This window comes from Stenella coeruleoalba (genome assembly GCF_951394435.1).
Source record: "Stenella coeruleoalba genome assembly, chromosome: 19".
NCBI lineage: Eukaryota > Metazoa > Chordata > Mammalia > Artiodactyla > Delphinidae > Stenella > Stenella coeruleoalba.
The window spans coordinates 2,748,099-2,773,281 of NC_137165.1; the positions used below are offsets into that span (position 1 = coordinate 2,748,099).

Here is a 25,183-nt window from a genome sequence, read left to right on the forward strand (position 1 = left end):
GTAGGTCTTTAGTCCAGTAGCTTCGTTAACCTACTTAAACAACTGGCTGGGTTTTCTCACACTCATTCTTGCTGTCCTAGCCCAGCAGACTAGCGTGGCTAGTGTGGAATGCTGCCCTTGACACCTGAAAGCAGGGGGGCTGGGATTGCTTCTTGCATCCTTGCTACTTCCTTATGGTGTCGAAATGAGTCGTCTGTATCATTTGATGTTGTGAGTCACAGAGAAACTTAGGTAATCAAAGGGAGCACCTCGGCAGAATGTAATTTTATTCTTATTAAATTATCAGGGAGTGCAATAGAAGTGGACTTTTAACAACAGTCTTCCTTTGAGGGGTGCTCTAAATCCTCCAGGCCAGGTGGCAGGGCGGGTACATGGATGGGCAAGAAGGTGCCCTCTGTATCACCTTCCTGAGAATGGCTGGGACAGAAAGGAGAGGTTTTTCCCCGGCTCGCACCTAACCTGATTTCGCTCTCTCTCTTCCTACTTACCATCTGATTTTATACTGTGTGACACAACAGGGAAAATAAAGAGAACCAACGCCATTCGATTAAAAAAAAAAACAAACCCTTACCAATTTCTGAAATACCTGATATTTCGTTCCAGAAAAAGTCATCAATTTACTGATTTTCTTTTTCACTCGAAAGAAGGGACTGTGGAGACAAGAGTGTAGGGCAGTGTGACTTAAGCGTTTTAAGTTCTGTTTCACTTAAATTTATTCTACTCACGTTGATTACAGAACAACAGGAGAAAGCTTTGAGGATTAAGGACAAGTAAATTCAACCGCAGAAGCTTATGAGTAGCTAGGTTCCTTTCAAAAAGATCAATAAATGAATATTTTAAACTTCCACTGACCTTGCCGGAAGTATTCTGTTTGAGCCGTATTCTCATAAATTAGTCATCTTTTTGCAAAACAGCTGTGGCAATTTGACACAATGGAAAGAGCAGTGCTTTAGGAATGGGAAGTTGGGAGGTGTTGTCTTGGCACATTCACAGGGAGATTAAATGACAGGCCAACGTCCCCTGGATGAGGAAGCCATGCATGGGAGGATTGACGCAGATGGTCTGTCTTTAAAAGGCGCTTCTATGAGTCTGTGCTGCAGTCTGGAAACCACAGAGAGAACTCCCCAGGAAAGTGTGGGAGAGCGGAGAAGCCTCAGCTCATGCAGAGCTGCAGTGTTGCTCTAGAGCACAGTTACCATCCTCTTGGGGGGGCAAACACATATGAGTCAGGATTCTCTTGTACCTAAGAGATGGCAGCCTCGGGGGTTTAAGCAGGAAGGTACTAAAGGGCTTGCAGGACTGTTGGGGGATGGGGGGATTGCTGGAGAAACAGACTCCAGGCTCAGCTTCCAGGAACGACGCTCGAAGTCACAGCACACAGAACTGGGCTGCCAGGCCAGCTGCTGCCTCTGCCGTGAAGGGGAGCCTTAAACCAGGAAGCTGCCTGCCTGGGCGGAAAGCTGCCACCAGTTTCCAGCAGCAGGAGAACCTTGCCTCTGCTTCCGTCTGTCTCAGCGTAGTGAAGGCCCTGTGCCCGGCCTCTCCTTCCTGACTCAGGTCCTGGTGCACGTCTTGTCCAGTCTTTCTGGCAGGAGCCTAAATCCCCCATCTGAAATCCTAGCTGCAGGGGGTCCCGAAATGTCGTCTTTCGAACCTCTGTGTGCCAGGTGGGGATTAGATTCCCATCGACACCCCAACCCGTTGTATCCACCACGGACAGTAAGCTAACTGTTTTATGATAACATTTGTCTGGGGTTTTTTTTTTGCAGTTTACAGTTACATCCTTTTTATTTAGAGCTCATGTCAAGTCACTCTGCGTAGAAAAATGCTATCTCTGGCCATTCCGGAGAAAACATCTCTGATACAAATTAAGAGCGGTACCCACGTTATTTCCTAAAATGCAAAGCTGGTACGGAAAACAGGATTTTCAGTTTGCGATCCCCCTCCCAGATTTGCTTCTCTTCTCGACGTTGGTTGTTTCCCTCTGTGTCCTGTGTCCCGTGGGGACATCCTCCAGCTTTTCAGTCTGATTTGCTCTTTGCCGTGCAGGCCTGTGAAGGAGGATGCGGAGCCCTCCGAGGCGGATGCTCCTGGCCGGCGGCACGGCTGCTACGTGAACAGAACTCCTCCGACATCTTCAGAGTCTGCAACCACCGTTAAATCCCTCATCAAGTCATTTGACTTGGGGCGTCCAGGTATTTCGTCATTTTGTTTCATAAGCAAAACTCAAATTCAGACCGTGGCCCCATGGATCAAGCCCGTCCTCCACCACCCTGGTCCCACGTTGGCGTGACCACGGGGCCCTTCCCAGACCATCCACGTGTAGACGTGGTGCGTGATGCCCTCTGGGGCTCCAATGAGACAACAGAGAGAGTCAGCTCTCCTCTCCTCCTCTCCGCAACTCCAGTTGCTGCCTCTCCACCTTCCTCGTCTGCCTCTGTGTCTGTTAAATCCAGGTCACTGCTGAGCGCCTTCTTATCATCTCGTGAGGATTAGCAGGGCCAGCCAGAGGCTTCGTCCCTTGGGACATGAGGCGCTGATCTGTGTGTTCGGCCGCCTTGCTGACACCCTGGGCTCCTTTATCCTAGAACGTGCTGTTACATGCTTCTCCCCCTGGTCTCGTGTGTGGCCGCTGGTGCTGACGTGTCGTTCCTGATCGTGGGACATTCCCAGCTTTTTCTGGCAATGTCTGCCTGACTCACAAGTCACCTTTAGTCACTGTGACCACCACATGAGAAAAATGCATCTCTATACTGTACACCTGTAAATACAGTAAAGAGAAGAAACCAGATGTGTCTGTATCCAAAATGCAATCTATTTTTTCCCTTGATTGCAACAGATACGCCTGTTGTGTTGGAAGGCCAGGGTAACAGCTAATCCTAGGATGCTGTCTCTGCTAAAATAGTTCGGGGCTAAATTAGATTAAGATTAGACTACAAAGACTGGAAGCTGTGAAGGCTCAGTGACTCCATTTGGTCTGTGAAGGTGGGAAAGGAATGAACAATAATGGTTTATGCAAGAGTGTTCTGTTCTGCCTGCTGTAGGTGACTCATCACCTGTATGTTTTCTTGTTCCGCGTGTGTCCTACATCTAAGACCAGCCCCCATTTAGTTAACTCCCCCCAACTCATTCCCCAATTCAATACTGGTCCAGGGCAGAAGAGGGTGAAAGAGTACACGTAATACCTAATTAGCATCACGGGATACTTTTTTAGTCACCAAAAAGAGTAGCAAGTCAGGAACTATTACTTGCTGTTTTGAACCGGAGCAGCGTAGAAATGTCCCCATCTCTTTTCTTGGCAGGTGGAGCTGGGCAGGACATTTCTGTCCATAAGGCCTCCAGGAGCCCCCTGAGCGGAATCCCCGTGAGGACCACTCCAGCTGCCGCTGTGTCTCCAATGCAGGTATCAGAGCCAACGGCGTGGGGTGGGGGGTAGGGCTGGTGTCACACGGTACCCAGGCAACAAAAGGGAACCGAAAACCAGTGGGTTTATTTTTTTGAGGCACATGGAACATTTTTTTAGTACGCCTAAAATAATAATAATGAAACTTGCATTAAAAATTGCCTTTTGATTCCTGAGGAAGGTCTGAGATGCTGCAAACGACATACGGTTTTTTGTTTGTTTGTTTGTTTTGTTTTGTTTTGTTTTGCGATACGCGGGCCTCTCACTGTTGTGGCCCCTCCCATTGCGGAGCACCGGCTCTGGACGCGCAGGCTCAGCGGCCATGGCTCACGGGCCCAGCCGCTCCGCAGCATGTGGGATCTTCCCGGACCGGGGCACGAACCCGTGTCCCCTGCATCGTCAGGCAGACTCTCAACCACTGCGCCACCAGGGAAGCCCCTGTCATACAGTTTTGTTAATGCCTCTTTCTTGGTTTCCCATAAGATGACACTGTCAAAGATTTCAGTTAAATGAAGATTGTAATTTTTATTAGAAGTGGACATTGAACTGGGTATATTACTCAAACAATCGATTTTTTAAAATGCCCCCAGAGAGAGAGAATGTTTACAATTTATAAATTCTTAGAGTTCACTGCATGTAACTGCATGTGAAACCTGAAGGTTTTAGACCACAGCCTCTTGGCATTTCTGTGACCAGGGCCTTTGTTGTTATCAGTAGTGCTCAGCATTTTGCCTCTGCTGAGCTAAGGTTGATCTTGTCGTCAGCAGCTTCCATTTCTGATGTTATTAGTAGTTACGGACATTGTTTGGGGTCTTTTAAGCTTTAAAAAAAATACTTTTTTCACTTTTTTGCCCTTGAAGGTAACTTCCACCACCTTCTGTGTAAAACCAAATAAGACAATTATTTATTTTATGATAATCACTTTTTATTTAATAAAAGTGAAAGAGGTCATGCTTCATTTTTACTTATCTTTACTGAGCTATAAACACAAGTTTGCTAGTAAATGTTTTACAACTGGCTCCTTGGGGGAAAGAGCCCGGATTTGTAGTGTTTGCCAATTTCTTGGTAAATATTCCCGTTGTGGCCAATTTCAAGCTTTTTCTACGACCTCAGTGCATATGGGGTTGAGAAGAGATGTACATTAGATAGTATTTGTACAAGACAGACACGGCAGGTATGAAAACCCCATTAGCAAAATGTAGACAAATAATTAGGAAGCAATGAGTTTTGAGTATTAATTACTTTTGCTTTTAACATAGTCTCATTTTAATAACAGCCGTGGTTAGTAGCTTAGCCTGCACGGTTCCTGAAGACTTATCCGTCGGCGCTATGAGCAGGTACACACCAGCTGCAGCACACCACTGGCTATAATTCACATACCGTGAAGTACAGACCTCTTCAATACGTAACTTGGATGTTTCCATGTGTAACCAACACCAAGATAAAGCATGTCTGTCACCTCAGAAGGGGCTCTCATGCCACCATCTCGTCAGTGACCCCTTAGAAAGAACCGTTCTCTGACCTCTCACCACAGATTAGTTCTCTGTGACCTCAGACTTTGTCACTGGATGGTTTTGCTCAACGCTGAGTCTGTGAGATTCATTCCTGTTTTTGTGGCAGTTCTTTTCTCGTTGCGGTGTCATGTTCCTTTGTGTAAATATACCATTCTACTGATGGTTTATCCATCCTACTGATGGTTCCATTTAACACAGGGAAGGCTGCAGGGGAAGCTCTGATCTACACTGAGCTTCAGCAAACGTTCCCAGAACACCCCAGAGTTGGCCCATTAAAGGAACATCTATTTCTGCCAGAATCAGGAAGTCTTCCTCTAAGTGCAGCCTGGGACCACTTCTGTGAACATCTAGGTTCAGCCTTCGGGCCACGGCACAGGTGCAGCCCCTGTCAGCAGATCCTGCCCTCTAGGTTCATCCAGGTCGTAGCTAGTGACAGGATTCCTTTCTTTTTTAAGGCTAAATAGCATTCCATTGCATGCAGAGGCTTCCTTTATCCATTTATCTGTTAATACATTTTTAGGTGGTTGTGAATCATGCTACAGTGAACATGGGTGTGCAGGTACCTCTTCAAGATCCCATTTTCAATTCCTTTGTGTATCTACCCAGAAGTGGGATTGCTGGATCACGTGGTAGTTCTATTTTTACATTTCTGAGGAACCTCCCTACTGTTTTCCATACCAGCGGCACCGTTTCACATTCCCACCAGCAGTGCAGGAGGGTTTTCTCCACACCCTCACCAACAGTTGTTTTTTCTGTGGTGGTTGTTTTTTTTATAATGACCATCCTTACAGGTGTGAGGCGTTATCTCATTGTGGTTTTGATTTGCTTTTCCCTGATGACTGGTGATGTGGAACATCTTTTCATGTACCCGTTGGCCATTAAAAAACAGTATTTTTTTACACGCATCCTTGAATATACATAGAATATTCCAGGAAGATGTTCACAAACCTGATTAATAACAATTACCCCAGGGAGAAGAACTGGGTGATGGGAGTGAAAGGGAGACTTTGTTTTCACTCTGTGTCCCTTCTGTTCCTAATAGGATCTATTACCTATTCAAATAAAGAAGTCGTTTTAAAAGGTCCCCCTGGGGATTCTAATGAGCTTGAGAACTGTTATATGCGTGTGCGCACACACGCACCCCCACACACACGCATACACACACGCACACACCCCTTGCTCATGCTGTCCCTGATGTGACACGTCCACCTATGTGCGGGTACCTTTTGGTTTCAGAGGCATTCAACCTTCAGTAGTGCTCGGCCGGCCAGCAAAGGAGTGACTCAGCGCTTGGATCTCCCAGACCTTCCCCTCTCAGGTAAATCACCTTAAATAGGAAGTAGTTCTGACTTACATATTGTGAGGTTAACTTTTCTTCTTTTCTTTGCATGAAACTGAGCTTAGAAAAAGAATCATTTATTTGCAGTAAGTGGCATTTATCGCCAACAATTTCAAATTCTGAGTGTATGTTTTATGGACACAAGACCCCAGCTGTGTTCTGCTGGCTGCACTTCTCAGGGTGCATGAGCTTGGGAGAAATGTCAGGCTGTGGAGATCTTTTGTCTGTTCTTTTAACTAAATCTCAAGAGACTATCGCATCTTTAAAAGAAACTATTTTGAGAAAAAAATCTTATCTGATTCTGAAGGTCTGTTGCTCCCACAGTACCTAAAATATGCCTCTTCTGAGCCGTCTTTGTCTCTGAGTGTAGACCTCTTCCTGTTGTTATGCCCTGTTTTAAAAACTTCGGATCCCAACGGCGAAGCGCTGCTTGTGACTGCAGGGCCGCACGCGCCTCATTTTCGCTCCTGCTGCACATGCCGTGCTGATGGCCGATGTGAGGGAGCTATTGAGGGGGAACCGGGGCGGGATGGCGTGTGGGCTTGCACCTTGGCCCCCCTGCTGCCTACGGTCCGGCTCTGTTCCCGCTGTTCCAGCCCTCGGCGCTGGGGTTCCCCCATCTCCGAAACAGAAATCGTGCCGTCCGCCTCGCGGGACGGCCTGGAGGGTTGAGTGAACCCAGCCGGGCTGGGGACAGAGCCGCGGAGGGGCTGCTGTCACCTACGCACTGTCGCCTGTGGAGTCAGCTCACACCCCAGAGCCGGCAGGCGTCAGCGGAAGGTTCCGGCTGTGTAGAACATTCACCCTGGAAATTGATGGCTGGCTGCGAGGTCACTGCTATGAGGAAACAAAAACAATGAAAAGAACACTAACTGACTTATTCCTGGTGCCTGTTAGAAGGAGAGAAAGCCAGAAATCTAGACCGCATGGAGAGAAATCCTTTGTGTCTTTTAAGTGTCAGTTTCTGTGACATGGTGAATAAAAAAGACATCCCCACTATCCTTTTTTTAGGTCATGGTCAAACACAGGTTTATCCTTAAAATAGTTGTTTCTGTGAGATAAGTTTTACCCTTTGACTGTAAACTGTTTCACCTCACCACCTTATTTTTTTCGCTTCTGAATTTTTTCTTTTTCATGGAATTAATAGGATTTTAGCCTTAGATAAACCCCGACATTGAGAATTTAAAGATTACCTTGGTCCGTTCCCTGCATTTTACAGGTAAGAGACGCAAGCCCTGAAGAGCTTAAGCAATTTACAAAGGCCACACTGATTTTGAGTAGCTCTGGGACCAGGATAGGATTTTTCCTGATTCTTTCTACCCGGTTGCCTTCTGGTGACGAGGCTGGCGATCGCTCTGATAGCAGCTTCATAAAGAAGTGGTCACGGTTTGTATAGGACTTCAAGTTGTCATAATGACTTCCAGGAAGAGGAAATGGTGACCAGAGACCACGGGTTGTCCAGGGTCAGAGGAATAAGGGAACCAGAGGGGGTGCCCGCGCTGAGTTCTCCACATTTGTTTGCCACATAGTGTGAAATAGGAATGACTTGGTTATAAGCACAGGGCTGTGTGTGTGATGTTTTTTCAATTGTGGTAAGATATCTGTAACATCAGATTTACCATCTGAACCATTTTTCAGTGCATCAGTTGAACTTTTGGTCTTAGTACTGGTAATCTCTGTTCCTCCAGCTCTAAAATTTCCTTTGTATAGAGAAACCGTTCTTTTCATTGACAAGATAAATACTGACGCTGAGACCACAGCGGCGATTGCCCGGAAGTAAATAGTTCATCCTCAGCAACCCCCCCACCCCGGCAGGCCCCTGTCCACCCAGGTGATTCTGTTTACTTGGCTCAGAAAGGACTGCACGGTGACAATTGCCTGTTTTCTGGCCAGCCTTGCAGCATCACGTCCCCAGAAGCTGCAGGACTGGGGTTAATACACTGTTTTTGTTGTTCCCTTCAGTGATGTAAACTCTGTTTTTCTCTGCTCTTCCCAGCTAATTAGCCTCACTCCCAGCTTGAGCACCCATAATTGATGCTATCAGCTATACAAGTATTGTTTTCTCCACGACTGTGGCGTCAGAGGAGGGACGCTGGGCTCGGCCTGGTCACCAGCTGTGTGTGGCATCAAGCAAGTGACCAGTTTCCTGCTCCCAGATCCTCTGCACATACAAACTAGACAGTCTTGGGAATTTTCTCCCATTCTGTACTTTTGTGATCCTTTAGGGAATATCCTCTGGAGGGTTAGGCCGTTTCATTAGCTCTTTTGCCACAGACTAATAGGACAGCAGAGAGGAGCCTCAGAAGAAACACTGTGACTGAGTTTTGGCAAGCCAGGCCCTGTGGTTGGCATGGCTTCCTGTCCTGGGAAATGGGTGTCACTCCTGTTCCCAGCTTTTTGACCCGATAATCCCACTAGAGGTCTTCCTGCTGGCGCCCTCCCTCAGATGCGCGTTCGTTAGAACATGGTGCTTCACCGGGGGTCGGGCTGGCTGCATGGGCCTGGCCACCTGCGCACCTGCCAGAGGCTCTTAGAAGCAGGATGTCTGCTCAGTGCCCTGCTGGTACCATCTTGAAATTCAGAGTAGTTTTTGAACGAGGGGCTAACTTGGCATCAGTCCCTATGAATTACAGAGCCAGTCCTGCCTGGAGAATCCTTTCTAGAAAACACGACGTCCCTGTTTGCATTTTCATCACTCAGTCCAAAAAGTGTATCTGCATCTCCATCTGTATCTGTTGTGTAGTTTTTAAATAATTTTACTGGAGTGCAGTTGATTTCAAACGTCGTGTTGGTTTCAGGTGCACAGCACAGTGAGTCAGTGTCTCTTGTGCATTTGTACGTGACACTGATGTGAGGATTGTACTGGAGAGTGTGGTGACCCCTCGGGTCTCTCCTCCTCACACGGGCGATTCTGTTGTCCCCACAGATCTTCTGAAGGGAAGGGCCGAGGACCTGAGACCAGACCCTTATCTCCGGAAGAGCCCCTCGCTCGAGTCCCTGAGCAGACCTCCTTCTCTGGGCTTCGGGGGCTCCAGGCTGCTGGGCGCTCCCACCGGGGGCTGGAAGCCACAAAGCAAACTCAGGTATCCATCAGAGCCTGTTATGTCTCCTGCCTTTGCAGTGTCACACCAGCAATTCTGACTGCTGACGAGGTTCCGGCCGAACTGCCTTCCTTTTGTCCTTTCACACTCCTAAATACCACTTCTCCATCTGTGTCAACCCTTCCCTGAGGTTGCAGCTCACCACCCGGTATCCGGGGCACCCCCTTTTCTGCCTTTGGTGTCTGACACCCATTTGGTGTTTAATTTACCGTTGCATAGTGTGTGTGCCATGGTCCCCGTTTGGGCTATAATTTAGTGGACAGTAAATACTCCATCTTAACACTTTAATCTCTTTCTCAGCCCCTTGTATTGTGCTACACTGAGCCTTTCAGTAAATATTTACGAATAGGCAGGTAGATGAATACACAAAATGGGCTACTTTAGAAGTAATGGCTTTTTAACATATGTTAGAACTACCATTATGAGTATTATGAAAGGATTTTATATAAGTCTGAATACCTCAGGCCAGCTATTGTCATATCTTTGGGTGTGGCCTATATTTGGACCCAAATAGATGAGGTCATATCTTTCAGAGGTTTAATTTAAAGCCCCAGATATTACATTTCTGTCATGTTTATGTGCAAGAGATTTACGTAATCAAAACAGGCTTTAAGTACCAGAATTAGTGCTATTCTGAAATTTCTCTTTTCTTTATGCCAGAAATGTATATAAACAGGCTATGTGTATGTTAATATGCTATTTATATTATACATTCATCATGAAAGGTTACATTAGTGAAGTTAATTTGTTGTTTCATTTTTATATTCATGTTACTGAGACAAAACTATAATAGAATAGAAATTATTTACTTTGGAAATTCTTGTATTATTATTATTGCAATCATATCTAGTTAACTTTATAATTTTAAAGAAAACTGGTAAATGTTTTATTTGTTTATGCAGAAACTCTTTTCCAAGCCTTCCCTCAGTCTTCTCTGATTTGTCAGGCCTAAAAACTTGGCTGACAAATTCGATGAGTTAAGTGATGAATTAAGACCAGGCATAGTAAAAACAGGCAAAATCCCCATAACTTCATCGTTAACGGTGATTCTGACCACAGAAACTCATGGACTCCAATTTACAAATATGCTGGGTACACGGGAGAGAAATCACCTGAGGTCCAGAAGTGTCCCGTTACTCTTTTAAAAGTCATTGTAATTAAATAGTGGATGGATACAAAAGAAGAAGAATAAAATATGTCTAAGGCATGAAGAATTAACAGTACAATGGAGATGCACCTGGGTACTTACCTTCTAGTTTAAGGAAAAGAAAATCATTACTTTTGAAATTTCCTATCAGCCGCTTCATTGGTATCACCTCCCTGCCCCCCCATTCTGAACTTGCCTTGCTTTTCATTATACTGTCACTGTGTATGTCTGTACCTCTAGCAGTATAAACTATATTATTTAAATTATATGTTTAACGTTTTGTATACGTGGAAACATCTTGTGTTTATTTCCGTTTTTTTAAATTCAAAATTGTTCCTGTGATGCACTCACGTTATTGCATACATCTGTAACTCCTTAGTTTTTACTGGTATATAGCATCCCCTGGTATGAATATACCACAGTTTATCCATTTCCTGATGAGGTACATTTGCTTGTTTCCAATTTTTTGCTCTTATAAAAAGTGCTGCTATGAACATTCTTGTATATATGCCCTGATGCTATGTACATCGGGGAGGAAATCCTATTACTCTTTTCTAAAAAATTGAGGTATAGTTGATTTACAATATTATATATGTTTCAGGTGTACAGCAGAGTGATTCACACTTTTTAAAGGTTACACTCCATTTATGGTTGTTATAAAATATTGGCCATATTCCCTGTGCTGTACGATATATGCTCGTAGATTATTTATTTTACACGCAGTAGTTTGTACCTCTTAATCCCCCCACCCTCATATCGGCCCCCCTCCACTGGTAAACACTAGTTTGTTCTCTATATTTGTGAGTCTGTTTTGTTCTATTCACTAGTTTGTTTTATTTTTAGGTCCCACATATAAATCCTATCATAGAGTATTTGTCTGTTGCTCGTAAATTGTTGCTACAGGTGCCGCTCCAGACGTGCACCACCTCCTGTTCTCCCTCTACTGCTAGCGGTGTAGGGAAATAGAATACTGTTCCACCTGCTGTAGGAATGTAGTTCTCATTTCATGATATTCATCATGGAAGACACTGTGTAATCTTTAGTCCCTCTTTAGTATTTGGATAATTTTAGGTCACATACGAAGTATAGGTGTCTATAGAAAACTGAGGCTGGGGCACCTAAACTCTTGCTCTTGGAATGATATGGTATTAATTAGTGAAATCACTTCCTTTGGCTAAACAGGTGCTCAGAATTGAGTTCCTGCACCATAAACTGAGGAGTATGAGTGTCACCTTCAGAGTATCAGGTCCCCCCTGCCATTTTGAGTCAGTTTTACCGATTTTGTTTTTCATCTCCATTCCCATCACTTCCCCGTAAGTAGCCAATCTGGTGTTTTTAAAATGCCCTTCCAATCTACCTTTTATTTGTTACATGGAAATAGGTGTAGCCTTGAAGCATGCAGAGTGTTTTTCTATAGGTGTCTTTAATTAAAATGATACTGTACATAAGTACTGATACATAAATAAAAGGCTAGAAGGATGGAGCAGCAGATAGATTAGAAAGAAAAAAAAAAACCCTCCTCAGACTTCGGAAAGCCAAGAAGCACAATTTACTTTCTCTTTCATACCATGAGACTTGATAAAATGTATTGTTGATGGGACCAATTGGGTGGTTTCTTTAGAGTCTCACTGGATAGACCTCGACTTCTGCTTTTCTAATCTAGTTAGTTGTTTCCTACGTATTTGTGGGTTTTAAAAGTTAGCATCTTCTCTGTACTGTGTGCTCTCCTCTCTAACTAGCGTGGAAAGAAGAGACCCCCTGGCTGCCTTGGCCCGGGAATACGGTGGCTCCAAGCGCAACGCTCTCCTGAGGTGGTGCCAGAAGAAGACGGAGGGCTACGCGGTAAGGGGCGGCGGCGGCCAGCGCCCAGCGGCTCGGGGGGGCGGGCGGGGTCCTGTGTCCTGCGTGTGTACTGGCCGGGCTGGGCCACTGTGCCTGTCACTGTCGGCTTCTGTTCTCACAGGCGGGGTTGCCAGGGAGGGAGATGTCTGTGCGGCCCCAAGGGCCCCGTCGGAGAGGCGGGCGGGACTGAAGGCCCGTCTGTACTCCCAGCAGACGTGACCTCAACGCAGGCCTGTGTCTCTTACGGGAGGGGGCCCTTTCCTTTGCTCAGAGGAGGTATAAACCCCCAAGCAGGGCGCCCGACAGGTTGCTCAGCCCGAGCAGACAGCTTTCGCTAAATCATCTTCCCAAAGAGGGAGCCGTTTCCTAATTCACATAAAGTCCCCACGTGGTGGACCTTCAACTTCTTCTGTTACTTTAGGAGTTGCTTGCATTTAGTTGAAGAGTTTCGGTTTGCTGGGACAGTTTTTGTTTTCCGTGAAGTTTAAACAAGGAAGTAATACCTGATATAAGTTTAAGTTTTTTTATTATGAAATTTCATGTACAAAGACAAAAGCGCGGCAAGCGTGAATCATAGTTTCATGAATTATTGTCAAGTGAAAACCCACGGAGTCGCACCCAGAAACGGCACTGCCGTCCTCCAAACCCTTTGTGTGATTTTCCTGTCATAGCCCTCACGACTCCCACAGGTACCTTTGTCCTCAATTCGGTTCCTGATGGCTTTCTCCAAAAGTGTGCATCCCTAAATGCCACGTCCGTTTTGCCCACATTTGAACTTTATATAAATGGAAGTTAAAAACTGTAGTATTTCCACCTGTCTTTTTAAGTTAAGTTACTGAGATTTATCCATGTTGCTGCCTATAACTGTAAGTCTGTTCGTTTTCTTCAACCCATCAGTAACCTATTGTATGATCCCACCATTATTCATTTATCCCTTCTGCTGTTGATGGGCAGGTGAGTTACTTCCATTCTGGGGCTGTCACAAATCCTGCTGGTATGTTCTTGTACTCCTCTTGGAACACACACGTGCTCATTCCTTCTGGATCTATACCTAGAAATGGAACGGCTGGGCCACAGGATGTGCGTGTGTTCAAGTGTGGTAGCAGATTCCCGAAGCAGTTGGACGGTTTACCTCCCACCAACGATTTATGAAATTTCTGTTTTCTCTACCTTCTCCCCAGCACTTGCTGTTGTCAGTCTTTTTGCTCCTGGTCATTTGGACGCATGTGACGTGGGGTCTCACTGTGGTTGTGACTTGGCGTTTCCCTGCTGGAGGGTGAGGTTGAGCTCCTTTTCATGTGCTCACTGGACATCTGTCTGGGCTGTCTGTCTTGGGACACCTGCTCAGGCCTTTTGTCCATTTTTAGAAGCAGACTGTCTTTCTTTCCTTATTGCTTCCAGGAGTTCTTTATATATTCTGCATACAAGTCCTTTGTCAAATAGACAGATATCCTCTCCCAGGGTGGTTGCATTTTCACTCTTTTGTTGAACAAAGTTCTTCATTTCAGTTAAGTATAATTTATCAGTCTCTGATGATTAGTGCATTTTGTTTCTGTTTAAGGAAGCTTTGACTATTCCACGGTCATGAAAACATCTTCTTATGTTTTCTTCTGGAAGTTGGATTGTTTTACCTTCCCGTTAAAGAGACGCCCTCTTTCAAACGGCCAACTTCTCCACTCTCCTTATTCAGACCCAGCCTCCCGTGCCTTTACCCCGTTTTTCTAAAAATTCTGAAGCCACCGGCACCACGACTCTCCTTCCCCAACCTCCGGCTTTTAAGGGTGGCAAGAAAACAAGGCCTTGGCTGAGAGCCAGCCCCGACGGCAAGGCAGCAGCTGGGATGTCTGTGTAGCAGCAGCAAGTCAAGCGTCTCAAAGTCAGACTCTGCCCAAGGAGAGAAGTGTCCCGAATATGTGACATCACCTTCTTTTCATTTTCTGTTAAAAAAGGAAAAGAAAGGGTCAGGGTAATGACCAATAATAGAGGCTCCCAAGGTCAAAGGAGTCAGAGAGGAGAGCTGGTTACAGGAGGTTTCAGGGTGAAGGAAGTAGACCTGGTAACAGAAAAGTGAAAATGGGAAGGAGTAATCAACCAGGCTCGAGGTCCAGCCATGGCCAAGCCCGTGGTCGAAGGCACTGTCATTTCCCCGATTCACAGAAGTGGGCTGAGGGACGTGCTAGAACAGGTACGAAAGACAATTAAAATTTTCAGAAGGAATCAGCCCTTGAACGTGGAACGTCATTATGATTAGGTCACAGGGAGGGATTAGACGAGACATTTCCAGTCGTGTGAGTGAGAATGACGTTTCCTGCTGTAGTGCTTTGTTTTGCTTTGTTTTTTGTGAACATTCTGAACTAGTTTTCAGAGCATCTCACATTGGATGAAACCCAAACTGATTTTGCCTGCAGAGTATCTTCCATTCATTGTTAAGTCTCTGTAAACTTGGAGAGAAATACAAATCATATGTGTCTGATTTATTTACTCTTCACAAAATATTCTCTGTCTAGACCTGTTTGTTTAAGACAGGCCTTTAAAGCTTGTTCTCTCCAACTTGGGAAGCCAAAAGTAAATTGTAGAAAACTCAGACAGTTTAAAAACCATCTTTTTAAAAACCGGTGGCCATGTAATTTTGAGTGAAAATGATTTCTTTTTACCCCACCAAAGTGTAGTGTGATGGGTTAGATCAGAACTCTCCTTATGGGACTTCCTGATGGCGCAGTGGTTAAGAATCTGCCTGCCAATACAGGGGACACGGGTTCAAGCCCTGGTCTGGGAAGATCCCACATGCCGCAGAGCAACTAAGCCCGTGCACCACAACTACCGAGCCTGCGCTCTAGAGCCCGCGTGCCACAACTGCTGAAGCCCGCGTGCCACAACTGCTGAAGCCCGCGTGCCCCAACTACTGAAGCTCATGTGCCTAGAGCCCGTGCTCTGCAACAAGAGCAGCCACCGCAACGAAGAGTAGCCCCTGCTTGCCACAACTAGAGAAAGCCCGCGCGCAACAATGAAGACCCAAAGCAGCCAAAAAAAAAAAAAAAAAAAGGGAACTCTCCTTATATTAATTCAGTGAATTTGTATTGAGGTGCCAGTTGGGAGCCGTGTAATATTTAAGTGCTGGAAATGGAACAGGCGAGGAACTTACATTCTCATGGGGAACGACAGTTAATTAAAATAGAAAAGGAACATATGTACTGTATCCGCCAGTGGAATGTGCTAGGGAGAAAAATAAAGCCAGGAAGGAGGACTGGGAATGTCGGTCCTGTGGATGCCATTTTAACACAGAGGTCGGAGAGGTGATATTTGGATGATGGTTCAGCTCACCTGGAGAAGGCGAGGACTCGTGTTTTCATCAGTGTTTATCTCACACCAAGTACTAGGCTCAGAGGTCACGGCCTTAGTGGCGCATCAGTTGGAGTTGAAGTAATGCGAGGTGGTTGCTTCGTTTGGTGGCAGCGAAGGTTAGAACGGCCAGCCAGACCCCCGGCTGAGCCCCCGGCCCAGCTTTCTGGTGTCTTGGGGTTGCCCCAGGATGGAGGCTGGGCAGGAGAGCCTGAGCAGACCTGCACTGTGGGGTGGGGCCCACACTCATTAAAAGGAGAAGACCCTTCCAGACGGTCTGCTCAACTCAGATTTCCTTGGATCCTCTTGGGAAAAAGTCAGACTTCCGGGGAAGGCCCTGCAGCTGCCCTCAGTCTTGGGCTTGGCACTGGTTATGCCTTTAGCTGTATCCCACCCAACCCACAGAACCCCTGCTACTCCCTTTCTTCATCTGCTTTTAGTTCCCTCTTTGGGGTTATGACAGAGAGATTTCCATCTCTAAAGAACCAGGAAGTGTTCTGCAGGGGCGGAAAACCACGATGGTGGTGGGTGGGGGGAGCAGAATTCTAAGCATGATGCCCAGTGACCCTCGCCCTGTGGAGTTTCCCACTGTATATGTGACAAAAGGGAGATTACCTGGGTGGACCTAACACATGAACCTGTAAAAGCCGCGAGTTTTCTCTGAAGCATAAGGACCCGTACCGTCGGTGGGTGTGAAGGTGGAGGGGACACGTGGAGAGGAGCTGACAGCCAGCGAGGAGACCAGGACTTTCCAGCATGGAGGCCTTCCAGCGCCGAGGTCCTGCCAACACCCAGGAAACGCCGTGGGGGCACCCAGCAGTTCTGAAGTGGACCGGCTGGTGCTGCAAGTCCTTTGTCCCTTCTGTCCCTGTCCTGGTGCCCTCGGACCTCAGCTGGGCTAAGGGTGCTCGGCTTGCTTGGCCTCCTGCCGCCCTTAGCTGAGGGGCCTTGACCTGTAACCATGACGAATGTGTGGAATTCAGCCCCGATCTCGGCAAGGTCTTGGGGCCTCCCAGGAAGCAGGACAGAGGCGCACACCCCGCCCTCTGCAGGTGGCCCCTTGGCTGCGTTCCCAGGGCCCTGCCATGCCCTGGACTGCGGCCACACTGGCAATTCCATCAAGGTCATGTGGCAAATTTAAGAGGGCGAGTTCTGGCAACACCCTGAGTCAACTGGGAAGCGGATTCTGCCCCAGAGCCTCCAGGGCAGGGCCCGGCCCGGCTGACACCTTGACGTCTGAAGCAAAGAACCCAGCGGAGCTTGCCGGCACCTCTGACCCGCTAAACACAAGCTAACAGTAAATGGGTGTCGTTTCAGCTGCTGCAGCAACAGAATGCTGGTAGCGTGGAGTCACTGGGATCTGGACGCAGCAGAGAGAGCCCCAGATTCTGCCTTCGGGTCAGGTTATTTACTTTTCCTACCCGATCAACCAGGGACAGACGCTTCTTCTTCAGGCCACTAGTGTACCATTCATTGAACGGTCAGCTCATGCTTAAAAGGCCCAAACCCCCATGACTTTCCGGGAAGGATTTTTAAAGACAAAGAGAGGGAAAGGGTTGCAGGGTGTGTAATCAGCTCGAGCACATCCTTCTGATTGGCTGGAGGTGAGGTAACAGGGTGGTGTTTCAGGAATCTTAGTCATCAACCTTCTGGTTCCAACCAGTCTGGGGTCTGCATGCTGTGGTCAGCCTTGTAGTCACCATCCGCCACGTGGGTGGGGGTCTTAGTTCCTGCGGAACAACTCAGAGATACGCGTCAGGTTGTTCTGTGTATCTCTTGGGAGGAACCTGGACTCTGTTTTCATGCTGAACTATTGTTTCTTGACCACTTGTCCTTTCTTTCCACATTCCTTCCTTACCTAATTAGTAACTGCTTAAATCTGCTCTTTGGAGCTCAGGAAAAGCCTAGGAGACTAAAGCCTTTTTTCTACAAAAAAGAGACAGGGGACACGGGGGCTTTTTGTACACGGGAAGGCCCCACAGGATCCTGCGCTGTTTCAGTCCCCCCCTTTTCTTCGATATACTCCTCCATCCTGAGGGGAACGGGGCAGGACATGGAAGGGAATAAGGTTTTTAGATAGAGAGGTTTATCATAAACTCCGCAGGGGAATTCGATTTTAGGGGGATCCAGTTTCAGAGGGAGTGTGTGGGTACAGGGTTTCATCTTTTGTAGGTGATGAAAATGTTCTGGAATTACATAGTGGTGGTAGTTGTACAACCATGTGAGAACACTCAGAAGCTACTGAATTGTACATTTTATAAGGGTGAACTTTATGGTATGTGAATTATATCTCAGTAAAGCTATTATTTACTTTTAGGAAAGGCAGTTAGAAGAGCTTCTGTAGAGACATCAAGGAGATGGCGGGTGAGATGTAGGTGGGGGCGGGGTAGGAAACCAGTACTTAAATTATAAATCTTATCAAACTATAACTTTAAAAAACGTATCCATGTATTACTTTGTATATTAAAAAATAATTGAGGGACTTCCCTGGTGGTGCAGTGGTTAAGAATCTGCCTGCCAATGCAGGGGACATGGGTTCGAGCCCTGGTCCGGGAAGATCCCACATGCCACGGAGCAACGAAGCCCGTGCGCCACAACTACTGAGCCCATGCGCCACAACTACTGAAGCCCGTGTGCCTAGAGCCCGTGCTCCGCAGCAAGAGAAGCCACCGCAATGAGAAGCCCACGCACCGCAACGAAGAGTAGCCCCTGCTCGCCGCAACTAGAGAAAGCCCTCACGCAGCAACGAAGACCCAACACAGCCAAAGATAAATAAATAAAATAAATAAAATTTTTTTAAAATATTGAAAAGTAAAATGGAGATACGCAAGGTGTTGGTCCTCTAGTTTTTACTTGGGAGGTGAGATTCACACTTGTTCACTTTAGTATCATGATTCATAATCCAGATACATTCTTTGTATCTATCGTTGTGTTATGACATACAGTTTGGGGGTGAAGTCTGAGGGAAAAGGCCGTAAAAGTGTGTTACAGTCAACAATTAAACCACATCCTTTCTGATAAAAACTTTAAAGTGGAAGAGCAGAACACCTAAGGAATTATAGTACAAAGAATGGGCTTGAAAATCAAACATAAACCTAAAAGGTTGATCCCACATTTTTCAGAAAAATGGGCTTCTCCAAGTGGTATACCTAAAATGTCCTTAACCCCGAATGGCACATACTATAACTCAGAATTTTCTCATTTTGGCCTGGCTCGTCTTATCTTTTCACATTTTATATCATCAAAGCTTTTGCCATTTGAAGTAGCACAGGTCTGATCCTGTTACACTAAGTAACATTTAAGTCTTGACTCAGATCAGTGTTCAGCCAACCACGGCCCGGGGGCCAAATGTGGCCCACCACGTGTTTTTCATGAATAAAGTTTTATTGGCACACGGTCACATCCGTTCATTTACATGTTGCCTATGGCTGCTTCTGTACTGCAAGAGTGGAGTTGGGTAGTTGCAAAAGAGCCCTTGCCGGGAGAAGTTGGCTGACCCCTCCCTTAGATGAAGATGCATACAAGTATCCCCCATCATTCAAATCGTATTTGGCTTTTGCATTTCAGATAGCAAGAAGCCAGTGTTCAGATGTCAAGAGATGTCAAGAGACTTACTTGAAAGTGTATCTGAATCTGTTCAGTTTCTGATTTTGTATTGCACGAGTTGAGCTAGCAAGGAGATAGCTGTGCTGTCACGAAGGCCCAGACATCTTTGAGCCTGTTTTTAACCTCTCAGCTAGCAGCTACGCATTCTCCTCTGTTAGAGAAAAAAGCAGTCTTTGTGTTGTCCAAAACAAACCTTATTTTGCATCTGGAAAGAACACCCACGTCGTTGTCGCCGGCGCTGCGTTTTTCTGTCTCTGCTTCCCAGACAAGCACCAGCAAGCACCTAACCAATAGCGAGCAGCCTGTGCTCCATCGGGCCACTTGGGGCTCTGTTGGTTGTTTTCTTTTTTGAGACAGGTCTCTTGAGAGCTGCGAGCACGATTCAGAGAATGCAAAATGCTTTGCTTTGTTTATCGTCATTAAAGTGGCTCTTTTCCTGCATTATAAAGATAGATTCCCAGTAGTAAACCAATGTCCTTATTGGCCTGTGCTCTGTGGAGGCCCCTTTTCACCTGCTGTCTCTGCTTCTGCAGCTGTTGATGAAACACGGTGATTTGTGAAGACATTTTTCTTTTACATTAAAAAAAACTTAACTATAGTTGATTTACAATATTGTGTTAGTTTCGGGTGTACAGCTTCAGATTCTTTGCCATTATAGGTTGTTACAGGATATTGAATATAGTTCACGTGCTTGCCATACAGTAAATCATTGTTTATCTATTTTATATACAGTAGCGTGCATCTATGAATCCCATACTCCTAATTTATCACCCCCCTTCCCCTTTGGTAACCATAAATTTGTTTTCTTTGTGAGTCTTTCTGTTTTGTAAGTAAGTTCATTTGTATCATCTTTTTAGATTCCATGTATAAGTGATATCATATGATACTTGTCTTTCTCTGTCTGACTCCACTTAGTATGATAATCTCTAGGTCCATCTGTGTTGCCGCAAGTGGCATTATTTCCTTCTCTGTATGGCTGAGTAACATTCCATTGTATTTATGTACCATGTCTTCTTTATCCATTCGTCTGTTGATGGACACTTAGGTTGCTTCCATGTCTTGGCTATTGTGAATAGTGTTGCTATGAACATTGGGGTGCATGTTTCTTTTCTAATTAAGAGTTTTTGTCTTTTCTGGATATATGCCTAGGAGTGGGATTGCTGGATCATGTGATAACTCTACTTTTAGTTTTCTGAGGAACCTCCAGACTGTTCTCCATAGTGGCTGCACCAATTTACGTTCCCGCCAACAGTGCAAGAGGGTTCCCTTTTCTCCACACCCTCTCCAGCATTTGTTGTTTGCAGATTTTTTGATGATGGTCATTGTGACCGGTGTGAGGTGATACCTCATTGTGGTTTTGGTTTGCATTTCTCTAATGATTATCGATGCTGAGCATCTTTTCATGGGCCTGTTGTCCGTCTGTATGTTGTGGAGACATTTTAAATGGCACCAGGCATTGCCTTACAACGTGAGGCAACAGTAGAGCTTGTCTGGAGGATAAAGATGAAGTTGTGGTAGACGTGCAGTCGACCCGTAACTCCTGCTGGTTGTATCTCGCGAGCCGGTGTGCTCAGGAGTCCCCCTTTCCTGCTCGCAGTTGTGTATGCACGCCCAGAGGGATGAAATTTTGAGCAATAAAAAGGTTTTTCTGAACAACAATATCAAATGAAGGTTGTAGATTGTGAGGTTGTATGCGCAGCAGATGGGGAGGGTCTTCCCCCACCTTCACCTACACGATCGCAAAGCAGCCCCGTGACGTCCTCTCCACTGCCGACGGGTCCGGGGAGGCACCCGATCTAAGCCAGGGGGTTCGGAACTACAGCTGAGAGAGACGTGACTCCGATACAGCACCAGAAACTGTGCAGCTGTGTTTTCATCGCTGTGCAGGAAAGAGCGGGCGTGGCGGGCCTGAGGAGGCTGTGCCCACGAGGCTGCCAGCCAGGGCGCCCGGGCCTGGCGTCTGGGGACTTGGATTTTGGGAGGGTTCTCACCGTTCCCAGAGCTGATAAGAGAGGCTCACTGTGCCTGAACAGTGGGTACAAACACTGTGGTTTATGCTGAACCTCTGCTTTCCCTCTGGGAGTTGGGAGTTTGGGTTCATACTAGGTAAAGGGCGTCTACATGATCAGCCCCCAGAAGGAAACGTTGGTGCCGAGTCCCCGGGGAGCTTCCCGTGTTCTCACGGCTTGTCGCCACGTGACTCCGCCTGGAGAGGACTCGTGGAAGCCTGCACGCCTGGACTTGAGTCCACGGGGCTCTTCCCTTTGCTGATCTTGCTTTGAGTCCTTTCTCTGTGATAAGTCTGTGCACAGATTTATCACCGTGAGTGTGACTCTGGGCTGAGTCCTGGGCACCCTCCGAGTGGTCACTGAACCTGAGTTGGAGGTGGTCTCGGAGACCCTGACGTGGCTAACTGACCAGGAAAAGAGTGGAGGACAGAGAATGGTTCAAATGCAGGGGGAGATGGCCAGATAATACGACAGAATGAGACACCTTGAGTGTCCTGGTTCCAGCATCTCAAGGCTCAGCAGCATCCTTTTTGGGTACCGTTGGCTTCTGTGAGACACTAACATCTTTAGGACAGATTTCCCCTTTTCTTAAAACAGTTCCAGTTGGGTTCTGTTGCTTAACAGTTTAGCTCATACAAAAGGATCATAACTGATCTTCTCTTTACTTCTGTGTTTTCTGAATATTTTACGCTAAGCATTTGTTCCTTTTATTATTAGAAAAAATGGTGCTGTTTGCTTTATTCCTTATTTGTGTTTTTTCAATTTAAAAAATCATAATTCTTTGGGAGAAAATAAAATAATTGTGTATAAACAGTGACATAGGGACTCCCCTGGTGGCGCAGTGGTTTAGAATCCGCCTGCCAATGCAGGGGACACGAGTTCAAGCCCTGGTCCGGGAAGATCTCACATGCCGCGGAGCAACTAAGCCCGCAAGCCACAACTACTGAGCCTGCGCTCTAGAGCCTGAGAGCCACAACTGCTGAGCCTGTGTGCCACAACTACTAAAGCCCGTGCGCTTAGAGCCCGTGCTCCACAGCAAGAGAAGCCACCACAATGAGAAGCCCGCGCACAGCAACGAAGAGTAGCCCCTGCTTGCTGCAAGTAGAAAAAGGCCGGGCGCAGCAACAATGACCAAGTGCAACCAAAAATCAATCAATCAATCAATTTATAAATAAATAAACAGTGACAACTCCTAGCCCATTGCTCAATTCTACCCTTTAAAAATGTTTTTTTTATAACTATTGGGTATTTTTCTTTTCTTTCTTTCTTTTTTTTTTTTTTTTTGTGGTACGCGGGCCTCTCACTGTTGTGGTCTCTCCCGTTGCGGAGCACAGGCTCCGGACGTGCAGGCTCAGCGGCCATGGCTCATGGGCCCAGCCGCTCCGCGGCATGTGGGATCTTCCCAGACCGGGGCACAAACCCGTGTCCCCCGCATCGGCAGGCGGACTCTCAACCACTGCGCCACCAGGGAAGCCCCTCTTTTTTTTTTTTTTAATAAATTTATTTCTTCATTTTTGGCTGCATCGGGTCTTTCTTGGCGGTGCGCAGTCTTCTCATTGTGGTGGCTTCTCTTGTTGCAGAGCACGGGCTCTAGGCGCACGGGCTTCAGTAGTTGTGGCACGCAGGCTCAGTAGTTGTAGCTTGCGGGCTCTGGAGTGCAGGCTCAGGAGTTGTGGCTCATGGGCTTAGTTGCTCCGCGGCATGTGGGATCTTCCCGGACCGGGGCTCGAACCCGTGTCCCCTGCCTTGTCAGGCGGATTCTTAACCACTGTGCCACCAGGGAAGTCCCTGGGTATTTTTCTTTAAATCAAGGTTTCTCAGCTTTCACCCTGCTGATACTTTGGGCCAGATCGTTCTTCCTTGTGGGGGCTGCCCTATGCCTTGTAGGATTACAGCAGCATCCCTGGCCTCTACCCACTAGATGCCATGGCATTCTCCTGGTGGTGACAACCAAAAATGTCTCCAGACATTGGCAGATGTCCCCAGCCAGGAGAGGGAGGGGACAAGATTGCCCCTGGTTGAGAATCGCTGCTTTAAATATACAACTGTGTGTATAAAAGCTTAACTCCACAAACGTGAGGTCGTACATTGATCTGTGATGAATGTTTCCGTTGACGTCTTGTGGTCATCTCTCTGTTGGTGCATTTAGAGCTACTTTATTATGTTTCACACCTGCATGGGTTTTCACGGTGTGCATCACCATACTTTATCTGGTCTCCTATTAATGAACTGTTAGGTTGCTTGTTACTTTACGTTTGACTTTCTCAGGGTGCTTTGCTACAGACCACTGAATCCACTCCAGGTGTTTTAAGCAGGAAGGGGTTTGTTTAGTAAGGGTATACTTGGCTCACAGAATTGTTGGGAGTATCAAAGACACATACTCCAGGCTGAAATTCTAGAAACATTGGGTTGGCCAAAAAGTTCGTTCAGGCATTTCACAACCGCTTGCTAGACACCCGAACGAACTTTTTGGCCAGCCTGATAACTCCCAAATTGTACGTGTCAGAACTGACCTGCCAGGGGAGCTGCATCCGTGATTACTGGAGCTGTGGGCTCCAGAATCAGACCGCCTCTGCTATGGGGTGGACGCCGCAGCCTTGCCTCTTTCCTCGTGTGACTCAGCTCTGAATCCGTCTCATGCAAGTGCCTCTGATTGGCAGAACCCAAATCACATGCTGAACCCAGGCTGCATGTGTGCCTTGGAGATGTACTTTTCAACTTCGGAGTTCCTTGAAAGGGGTTAGATGACCGTTGATTAAAGTAATCCATAATATCTGTCCTACCACCACCCCTAGAAATGCTGCCAAGGGAACAGCAGCAAAAGTGGGGAGTTAGGAAATCCAAGACTCCATCCCTCTACAAAAGCAAGAAGTAAGGTGGCAAAACTGTCAGGACCGACCTTTTCAGAACTCTGAAATCTAATCAAAAACTTACAGCAACCGGCGGGGATACGTAATAGGTGAAGGGGGAAAATCACCGGCAGAATTCCAGGCAGAGAGCTTCCCCTGCTAGCGTCCCCCGCACCCCCAGCTCAGTGATAACTGTGAAGATGGAGGCCACTGTTCCTTGGGCAGCTCGCTAGTACCAGAGGGCGCCAAACAGACCTTGCTCTCCGAGGACTGTAGTTGTGCGTTTTGACCTGTTGATGGTTCCTTAAAGATAGGGTGGCTTCCCAGGTACAAGCGTTTGAAGGCAGAGGTATTCTGCCTCCCAGGTCGAGGGGTGGACGGGTGGTTGAAGCAGAGGCAGCCTGAGCAGCCCGACAGGAGAGCCTGGGGAGGGAGGTATGTGGGGACGGGGCTGTGAAAAGTCCCCTTGTATCCCGAGAATCTAGAAGCTCAGGAAGGACCTGAAAAGGCCTGAGCTCTGACCTTTGGCTGACCTTCAGGCTCCGCACAGGGAGGAGGGGAAGGCTGAGCCCTAAGCGGCTGCAGGCGAGTCCCTCCCAGAGCCGCCCTGCAGAGACTGGGGAGGTCTCCCGGCGTTTGAGGGAATCTCTGTCCAGTCACTAGCTGGTCACTGATCTAACAGAGCGGAGACTGCAGTGACTCGCTCGGAAAAGAATACAGACTCTGCAAAACTAGTTCAGAGAAGTCCCTACACAAACAGGCACCACCGCAAATGGTAACAACAAACCCTGCGGAGGGAGAGACTCTGACTTCCCGAGTTGCCACACGGTCATGCTCTGAATGCCAGTTTGCAGCAGAAAGTTACAGGTACGTAGAAAACCAAGACAGTTCGGCACCATGCACAAGGGGAAAAAAATACAGGAACTGTCCCTGAGGAGGCCCAGACACTCCACTTACTGACAAAGACTTTAAACCAACTGCCTTCAATACACTCAGCTCACGGAGGCCCCGGCCAAAAAACGAAAGGAAATCAA

General features: G+C 46.9%; 1 protein-coding gene across 10 annotated transcripts in view; it reads left to right on the top strand.

The window, feature by feature from the left end:
* The window catches only part of SPECC1 (sperm antigen with calponin homology and coiled-coil domains 1), a 247,898-nt gene that overhangs the window by 180,886 nt on the left and 41,829 nt on the right, over positions 1–25,183 (top strand). For 7 of the 10 annotated variants that reach the window (XM_079903737.1, XM_079903741.1, XM_079903744.1 and 4 more), the window contains 6 exons: positions 2,050–2,195; positions 3,303–3,403; positions 5,438–5,476; positions 6,154–6,235; positions 9,183–9,339; positions 12,244–12,346. In XM_079903737.1, coding sequence (XP_079759863.1) covers positions 2,050–2,195; positions 3,303–3,403; positions 5,438–5,476; positions 6,154–6,235; positions 9,183–9,339; positions 12,244–12,346 — 628 coding nt within the window. The remainder of the gene's footprint in view (positions 1–2,049; positions 2,196–3,302; positions 3,404–5,437; positions 5,477–6,153; positions 6,236–9,182; positions 9,340–12,243; positions 12,347–25,183) is intronic. The other 3 variants (XM_079903742.1, XM_079903743.1, XM_079903738.1) reach the window with 1 other exon arrangement.